The 9,380-nt window shown below is 48.9% G+C and overlaps 1 protein-coding gene across 1 annotated transcript; it reads left to right on the forward strand.

Annotated features, from left to right (window-relative positions):
- Nucleotides 1-232: 232 nt before the first annotated feature.
- On the forward strand, nucleotides 233-2,962 carry LOC135981517 (uncharacterized). Its single transcript, XM_065584274.1, has 2 exons — nucleotides 233-1,199; nucleotides 2,194-2,962. The coding sequence occupies exons 1-2, from the start codon at nucleotides 623-625 to the stop codon at nucleotides 2,667-2,669; spliced, it is 1,053 nt and encodes a 350-aa protein (XP_065440346.1). The 5' UTR covers nucleotides 233-622; the 3' UTR covers nucleotides 2,670-2,962.
- Nucleotides 2,963-9,380: the final 6,418 nt, after the last annotated feature.

Raw genomic sequence — 9,380 nt, forward strand, 5'->3', positions numbered from 1 at the left:
AGACCAATGTACATTCAATTCTTTGTTCATATGAAATACTGAGGTGGTCAATTAGAATATGAATTGTACTTTATATGCCTTTTCACAGACTAATGAGAAAACAGAGCATGTTTCTTTAGAATTTTTTATTTGCAATTGCCTACCATTGCCGTGGATTTCATTTCAAGACCACAAGGTCTGTGGATCTTTACATGCAAAAGTTTTGGAATGTCCAGTTGCACTTTCAGGCCTGGTCTACACTAGGCGTTTATGTCGAAGTTAGCGCCGTTACATCGAATTAACCCTGCACCCGTCCACACTGCGATGCTATTTAGTTCGACATAGAGGTCTCTTTAATTCGACTTCTGTACTCCTCCCCGACGAGGGGAGTAGCGCCAAATTCGACATGGCCATGTCGAATTAGGCTAGGTGTGGATGGAAATCGACGCTAATAGCTCCGGGAGCTATCCCACAGTGCACCACTCTGTTGACGCTCTGGACAGCAGTGCGAGCTCATATGCTCTGACCAGCCACACAGGAAAAGCCCCGGGAAAATTTGAATTGGAATTCCTTTTCCTGTCTGGCCAGTTTGAATCTCATTTCCTGTCTGGACATCGTGGCGAGCACAGCAGCACTGGCAACGATGCAGAGCTCTCCAGCAGTGATGGCCGTGCAGTCTGTGAATAGAAAGAGGGCCCCAGCATGGACTGATCGGGAAGTCTTGGATCTCATCGCTGTGTGGGGCGATGAGTCCGTGCTTTCCGAGCTGCGATCCAAAAGACGGAATGCAAAGATGTACGAGAAGATCTCTAAAGACATGGCAGAGAGAGGATACAGCCGGGATGCAACGCAGTGCCGCGTGAAAATCAAGGAGCTGAGACAAGGCTACCAGAAGACCAAAGAGGCAAACGGACACTCCGGATCCCATCCCCAGACATCCCGTTTCTACGAGGCACTGCATTCCATCCTCGGTGCGGCCGCCACCACTACCCCACCAGTGACGGTGGACTCTGAGGATGGGGTAGTGTCCACGGCCGGTTCCTCGGACATGTTAGGGGACGTGGAAGATGAGGAAGGAGATGAGGAGGGCGAGGCAGTCGGCAGCGCTCACAACGCTGATTTCCCCGACAGCCAGGATCTCTTCATCACCCTTACAGAGATTCCCTACGAAGCGTCACCAGCCATTACCCCGGACACAGAATCTGGTGAAGGATCAGCCAGTAAGTGTTGTAAACATCTAAACATTTATTTTTAACAAAACAGGAATATTAACAATTTAAAGAATGGGTTGTTCATGATTAGTGTGCCCTATGCGCTTAACGGTTTAGTCATGGGCAGTGCAAGTTTTGAAAAAAAATCTAGCAATGTCCGGTTTTCAGTGATTGTCCTGCACAAGCCGCTCTACTGTTTATTCCCTGCTACTGCAGCTACAGTAAAATGCGGTCTATATGTCCGGGGATAGAGCAGTAGTCCTCCTGGGATATCTCCACGAAGCTCTCCTGGAGGTAACTTGAAAGCCGTTCCATGAGGTTCCTGGGGAGAGCGGCCTTATTGGGTCCTCCGAAGTACGAGACGTTGCTGCGCCACGAGACTATCACGTACTCGGGAATCATTGCTCTGCACAGCAGGGCGGCATACGGCCCTGGTCTTTGGAGGCTTTCCCGGAGCATTCTCTGTCTGTCGCTCTCAGAGATCCTCATCAGGGTGATGTCGCCCATGGTGACCTGCTTTTAATTAGGTAGGGGAATGTTAGTGTTGGGACTGCTTTCCCGTTCCTTGACAGAACTGTAACCGCTGGTTTTTAGCCACACGGTGGAGGCAGGAGAGGGGCAGCCGAAAGGGATCGTTCCCGGGGACAGCCGCGAGGGGGTGGGACAGGGGCAGAGTTCCCGCTTGCCGGATTGCTGGCTGCAGGAACTGACATAGCTTTAAATGTGAAATGAGGCCAGTGGTAATCTAAAAGTTTTAAACTGCCACAAGTGTACGGCTTACCATGTCTGCCTGCAACAGAAATTCCGTTGTGCTGCCCCGCTTCTCAAATGTGCTGTGCAAGACCCCAGGCACTGAATGCGAAGGCCGAAAATTCGACCTTGTGCTGAGTGCGCATGTGATAGGTGCTGTGCATGGTCTTGTTCACAGAGAAAGACTATGTTCTTTGTTCACAACTACATTTTTCTTTCTGAGGAATTCACTCCCTTTTTCCCATTTCCACAGCCCCATCTGCGACTGTCTCACAACCTAGCCTGGAATCACACTCCCAGAGGCTAGCGCGGATTAGGCGTAGGAAGAGGAGGACACGGGAGGACATGTTCTCTGAGCTTATGGCCTGTTCCCAAGCCCAGGCAGCACAGCAGACCCAGTGGCGGGAGAACTTGACCCGAATGCACCAAGCCAACATGGATCGGGAGGAGAGGTGGCGGCAGGAAGACCAGCAGGCGACTCAAACGCTGCTTGGACTACTGAGGGAGCAAACGGACACGCTCCGGCGCCTTGTGGATGTTCTGCAGAAACGGAGGCAGGAGGACAGAGCCCCGCTGCAGTCCATCTATAACCGCCCTCCCCTGCCACCAAGTCCCATACCCACCTCACCCAAAGTGCAAAGAAGGAGAGGCGGCAGAGTCCCTGCTAACTCTCACTCCACCCCTGCAGAGAGCTCTAGTAGCAGAAGGCTCTCGTTTCCCAAAATTTGAACAGTTCTTTCCTTCCCGCCTGACACAAGCCCCCGTCCAAGTTTCACCTCCCAATGCCATGTGTAGTTGATAATAAAAAATACGTTTCTGTAAACTACTGTTTCAATCATGTTCTTTTGGAGGAGGATGGGAAAGGGGGTTGGTAATTGGACAGGACAGTCACCTTTGGCAGGGTACATAGTCGGGGGCAGGCACAGCAGCAGGGCACATACACAGTGCAGTGATGCAGTGACTAGTTACCCTGGTTAGTCTGGGAGGTTGTTTTCATGTTATGTGGTGGGGGGTGGGTTGCTCTGTGACTTTGTGGCAGGGGAGGGCAGTTACAGATCTTAAGCGGCGGTCCTTAGGCAGGATCACAGAGCCACACAGCAGGGGATCTGTAACCATCCTCCCCCTGCCACAAAGTCACATAGACCCCCCTATACACACAGTCCCGATCAGGAGGGGTGACAGGCTCCGTTGAAACAACCATCCCACCGCAGCGGAGCCTGTCAATCCTTGAGTTTAGAAGCTGCATTCGCGTCACTACACTACACCCGCTCCGCACCACAGTCTGCGTCCCAGTTTTAAAAAATTCCCGCGAAAACAGTATTAAAGAAAATGGTGTGCTTTAACAAAGTTGAACTATTTTTATTTCGCAACGTGTGTTGGAAGGGGGGTGAAGGGGGTATGTAACTGGATAGGATAGTCAACATTACCTGGGTAAAGAAACGGGGGCAGGTTTAGCTTCTCAGTACACAAACTTTAAAGTCACAGGTTACCCTGCTCACTGAGGAACTTTGCTTTCAAAGCCTCCCGGATGCACAGCGCTTCACGCTGGTCTCTTCTAATCGCCCGGCTGTCTGGCTGTGAGTAATCAGCAGCCAGGCTATTTTCCTCAACCTCCCACCCCGCCATAAAGGTCTCCCCCTTGCTCTCACAGAGATTGTGGAGCACACAGCAAGCTGCTATAACAATGGGGATATTGGTTTCGCTGAGATCACAGCAAGTCAGTAAGCTTCTCCATCTCCCCTTGAGACGGCCAAAAGCACACTCCACCACCATTCTGCACTTGCTCAGCCGGTAGTTGAAGAGTTCTTTTTCAGTGTCCAGGGCGCCAGTATAGGGCTTCATGAGCCAGGGCATTAGCGGGTAGGCTGGGTCCCCGAGGATGACTATAGGCATCTCCACATCCCCAACAGTTATTTTGTGGTCCGGGAAGTAAATACCTTGTTGCAGCCGTCTAAACAGACCAGAGTTCCTGAAAACACGAGCGTCATGAACCTTTCCCGGCCATCCCACGTAGATGTTGGTAAAACGTCCCCTGTGGTCCACCAGTGCTTGCAGCACCATGGAAAAGTAGCCCTTTCGGTTAATGTACTGGGTGGCCTGGTGGTCCGGTGCCAGGATAGGGATGTGAGTTCCATCTATGGCCCCACCGCAGTTTGGGAATCCCATCGCTGCGAAGCCATCTATGATCGCCTCCACGTTTCCCAGGGTCACTACCTTTGGCAGCAGTACATCAACGATTGCCTTGGCTACTTGCATCACAACAACCCCCACGGTAGATTTGCCCACCCCAAACTGGTTCGCGACTGACCGGTAGCTGTCTGGCGTTGCAAGCTTTCAGAGGGCTATGGCCACTCGCTTCTGTACACTCAGTGCAGCTCGCAACCGGGTGTCACTGCGCTTCAGGGCAGGGGACAGCAACTCACAAAGTTCAAGGAAAGTTCCCTTCCGCATGCGAAAGTTTCGCAGCCACTGGGATTCATCCCAGACCTGCAGCACTATGCGGTCCCACCACTCAGTGCTTGTTTCCCGTGCCCAGAATCGCCGTTCCACGGCATCAACATGACCCATTGCCACCGCGATGTCCTCGGCGCTGGGTCCCCTGCTTTCTGACAGGTCCGTGCTACTCTCAGACTTCAGGACATCACCGCGGTGCCGTAGCCTCCTCGCCTGACTTTTCTGCATCTGCCTCAGGGAAACCTGTATGATAAGCTGCGAGGCATTGAGAGCGGCCACAACTGCAGCGATGGTCGCAGCGTGCTCCATGCTCGCAGTGCTGTGGCGTCCGCGCTGTCAATGACTGGAAAAGTGCGCAAAATGATTTCCCGCCGGCGCTTTCAGGGAGGGAGGGCAGGAGTGATGGACGGATGACGACAGTTACCCAAAAGCTCCCTCGACACATTTTGTTACCCAGAAGGCATTGCCGGCTACACCCAGAATTCCAATGGGCAGAGGGGACTGCGGGAACTGTGGGATAGCTGACCACAGTGCACCGCTTCGAATGTCGACGCTTTCACCATTAGTGTGGACGCACAAAGTCGAATTACTGTCCTTAGTGTGGACACACACGTTCGAATTTGCAATATCGATTACAAAAATTCGATGCAAGTAAAATCGAACTACTCTCGTAGTGTAGACAAGGCCTCAGAATTGCAGAAGTTTAAGAAACAAATCAACATATTCTTGGAACATCTTTTTTTCCCCTAAGGTCTCCTGTTTTGCCATATACAACTGTATGGCTTTAGCAAAACTTCCAGGAGGCCAGTTGCTTATTATAAGTATCCTCCTTTGCTAACTTTGAACCCTCTGTTGTTTCTCCTGATACTGCAGTCTTCTGTCTTTGCAAAGACCATTTTGAATTTGTCTGGTCTTCATGGAAAGTACTTCCACATTCTATTTTTTTTAATATATTTATGTATGTAGTGTATTATACATAAATATGAAAATTACTTGAGCCAACTGTTTCTGCAACAAGCATGCTTGAATGCTAGCAAGATGAACAACTATGTAAATCTTTAATCTTTGCATCAGATTCTTTTTATTCCTTCTTCACTTTGAGCTGTACAGTATTTAAATTTCACATTTCATCTGTCTTTCATACAATATACATTCCTTGCATATCTTTTCTCATTATCTCTTAAGTATTTTCATTAACCAACATTCCTTATTTAAAATTAAAACATGCATTACCATGACACTTGGTGATTACAGTTTCCTAGCAACTGCACTTCTTCTTAAACTGCCTTTTGTAAACTGAAAGGGTCTGTATAAAGTTGACACCACCTTTCTATGGACTTAAGCTAGAATTCTTAATTATATCCTTTTTTAACCTTGAGGATGGCACCAGGAAAGAGAACTGTGAGTACTGTTAGGGCTGATAGTCTTTATTTGGCTAGCCACTAGAAAGCAACATAATCACTCTTAAGCAAGCCAGGCATTCCATATAATACATGGCAATGGAACAGTGTGTAGATTAAGGCCAGGTCTGAAAAGGTGTGTTGGAATAGCTATTCTGGTTTTGCAAATGTAGCTTATTTTGTTTGCTGAATCAGCATAAACTATGCTGGCAAAAGCACATTTTTGCCCTGTTAAACTGTCTACACTAAAGCTTTTGCTGGTAGAGAAATGTTACAAAAAGCCAGACCCCTGACTTGCATTGCTTGCTAGAAAATATTCTACTATAACCCTGGCCTAAGATAAAAGGCTTGTTGATAAGAATGGATTAGCTAACACTTTTGAAAAGTGTAGTCTAGAGAAGGGATAACACTGTTAAAACAAGCTAAACTAGCCCATTTAAAGCCTAGATCAGAATCCCAGGTTTAACTCTGCCAGTTTGTCATGTGTTATTGTTATTTGTATTGCAGTAACACCTAGGACTCCATTTGCTAGGTGCTGTACAAACATAGAGGAAAAAAATGTTCCCTGTGCCAGAGAGCTAACAATCTAAGTATAAACAGGGCCGGCTCTAGGATTTTTGCCACCCAAAGCAAACACAATTTTGGCCACCCCCCCACCCCCCGTCTTTAATTACCCCACCCCCGGCCACGCCTCAACTCCGCCCCTTCCCCAAATCCCCAGCCCTGCCTCCTCCCCCAAAGGCTCTCAAGCCTAGGAGGGAGGGAGGGGGAGAAGCGGCGCGCGAAACGGCTGCTCGGGATCTCCCCCTCCCTCCCAGGTTTGAGAGCCTGGGAGGGAGGGGGATACTCCAAGTGGCCGCGGCGCGGGCGCCGCTTCTGCCCCTCCCTCCCAGGCGCCCAAGCCTGGGAGGGAGGGGGAGCAGCGGCGCGCGAAACGGCCGCTCGGGATCTCCCCCTCCCTCCCAGGTTTGAGAGCCTGGGAGGGAGGGGGAGACCCTGAGCCGCTGCGGCGCACGAAACAGCTGATTTGCGCGCCGCTGCTCCCCCTCCCTCCCAGGCGCCCACTTGGAGTATCCCCCTCCCTCCCAGGCTCTCAAACCTGGGAGGGAGGGGGAGATCCCGAGCGGCCGTTTCGCGCGCCGCTGCTCCCCCTCCCTCCCAGGTTTGAGAGCCTGGGAGGGAGGGCGAGTAGCGGCGCGCGAATCAGCTGTTTCGCGCGCCGTGGCAGCAGCAACAGAGGTGAGCTAGGGCGGCCGGGGCACATTTTTAAGGGCGGCATTCTGGCGCCGGCCATGCCACCCCTAAAAATGTGCCGCCCCAAGCACCAGCTTGTTTTGCTGGTGCCTAGAGGCGGCCCTGAGTATAAAACAAGACAACAAGTGTGCACAGAGAGATGGATGGGGACCACAAGAAAACAGACAATATTGGTCAGCGTGATAGGCAGCGGTTTCAGCAAACCAGGTGTCTAACTGTTGTCAAGTTTTGTAAACATCACAAGTAAGAATAGTTTGAGAGAGGATAATGAGTTTGTTTTGCAGTTATTTAAGGGAGCTACTGTGACAGTGTACCCCATAAGGCTTTATGGGGAGGGGGTGCTTATAAAAGTATGTATGACATAACTGGAATATGTTTTGTGCTGCCTGTGCCATGTAACATATTTCCGTAAGGGTTATGATCCACTATATCTATTCATCCTATTTGTACGTATATATCATTTTCTACTCGAGCTTAAGAATATGGGCTGTATGCTTGCCTGATTTCTAAGTAAGCTTTGTGAGGCATTTGGTCAGCTTCTTTAGGAAGGAATTTGCCAGGTTAAGTACCTGATCAGGAGACACTTAGGGAACAATGCATCTTGGAATGCTCCAATCCACATGAGAAGTCTTCCTGGAGACATGCAAGATGCCATGTGGACAATGGCGTCGGCCTGCAAAGACTGAGTCATGCAGGGGCATGTGACTTGCCCAGGTGACTCCAAAACTCCATCTTGGAGCTGGGCTTTGCATAGGAGGGAGGAGGGGGATCTCCACCCACAAGAGAGAGTCTACTTAAACCTGTGGGAGACCCCTCCATGTTGTCTTCAGCTGGCTAAAGAAGGAGCCTCTCCACACACACCCCAGGATACTTGAAGGAGACTGAAACAAAGGACAGTAACTACAGGGGGTGTGAGTGATTGCTGGACCCAGGCTAAAAGGAGATTAGCCTGTAAAAGGGAGCATTCTGGAACTGGTGAGGAAATTATCTGTATTCAGTTTGATTAGGCATAGATCTGCGCATTTTATTTTATTTTGCTTGGTGACTTACTTTGTTCTGTCTTTTACTACTTTGAACCACTTATATCCTACTGTCTGTATTTAATAAAATCACTTCTTATTTAGTAATTTACTCAGAGTATGTATTAATACCTGGGGGAGCAAACAACTGTGCAAATCTCTCTATCAGTGTTATAGAGGGCAAACAATTTATGAGTTTGCCCTGCATAAGCTTTATGCAGGGTAAAACGGATTTATCTGGGTTTAGACCCCACTGGGAGTTGAGCATCTGAGTGCTAAAGACAAGCACTCTACTGTGAGCTGTTTTCAGGTAAACTTGCAGCTTTGGGACAAGTGAGTCAGACCCTGGATCTGTGTCTGGAGCCAAACAGGAGTGTCTGGCTCAGCAAGACAGGGTGCTGGAGTCCTGAGCTGGCAGGGAAAACAGAAGCAGGGGTAGTCTTTGCACATCGGGTGGCAGCTCCCAAGGGGGTTTCTGTGATCCAACCCGTCACAGCTACTCCTAAGCCTGAGAGGCAATATGGGAGAAAGCATACGGATGAGTATTTGGAAATTTTACCAATGGGAGATAAAAGCTGGTGTCATTGGCTGATTGGATGTGGGAGTTGACATGTCAAAAGTGAATGAGAGGTGGTAAGTAGGATGGGACATGAAAGGCATTGAAATATAATACCTTTTCTTGATGCATGGAGAAAGGGGAGCCAGTGCAGGGATGCAAAGAGAGGGCTGACATTGTCAAAACAATGAGCTAGGAAAATGATCTTTGCAGGTGCATTTTGAATGGATATGAGCAGGGCAAGAAAAGGGGTTAGAAAAGAATATGTTGCAGTAAATAGCAAGAGTGGTGACCAGTAAGTGCCTGGTATTAAATGAGGGTATTGATATAATAGGTATCACAGAAACTTGGTGGCACAAAGATAATCAATCTGACATGGTAATACCCAGGTTTAAAATATATAGGAATGGTGGAGTAGGTCATGCTGGTTGGGGAGTGGCACTATATGTGAAAGAAAGCATAGTCAAATATAGTAAAAATCTTAAATGAATAAAACTGTACCATAGAATCTATGCATAGAAATGCCATGCTTGAATAATAAGAATGTAACATTAGGAATATATTACCGACCACCTGACTAGGGTGGTGAAGGTGATTGTAAAATGCTCAGGGAGATTAGACAGGATACAAAAATAGAAAACTCAGTAATAATGGGGGATTTCAACTAGCCCCATATTGACTGGGTACATCTCACCTCAGGTTAGGATGCAGGGATAGTTTCTTAGCACCATTTCTCAGCACCATTAATGACTGCTTC

This window comes from Chrysemys picta, chromosome 2, assembly GCF_011386835.1.
Source record: "Chrysemys picta bellii isolate R12L10 chromosome 2, ASM1138683v2, whole genome shotgun sequence".
In the NCBI taxonomy this organism is placed as follows: Eukaryota; Metazoa; Chordata; order Testudines; family Emydidae; genus Chrysemys; species Chrysemys picta.

Bases quoted from the DNA above. Each gene is read 5' to 3' on its own strand.
- LOC135981517 (XM_065584274.1), top strand. From the start codon at position 623: ATGCAGAGCTCTCCAGCAGTGATGGCCGTGCAGTCTGTGAATAGAAAG. The intron at 1,200-2,193 runs GTAAGTGTTGTA...CCATTTCCACAG, and splicing joins ATCTGGTGAAGGATCAGCCA to CCCCATCTGCGACTGTCTCA.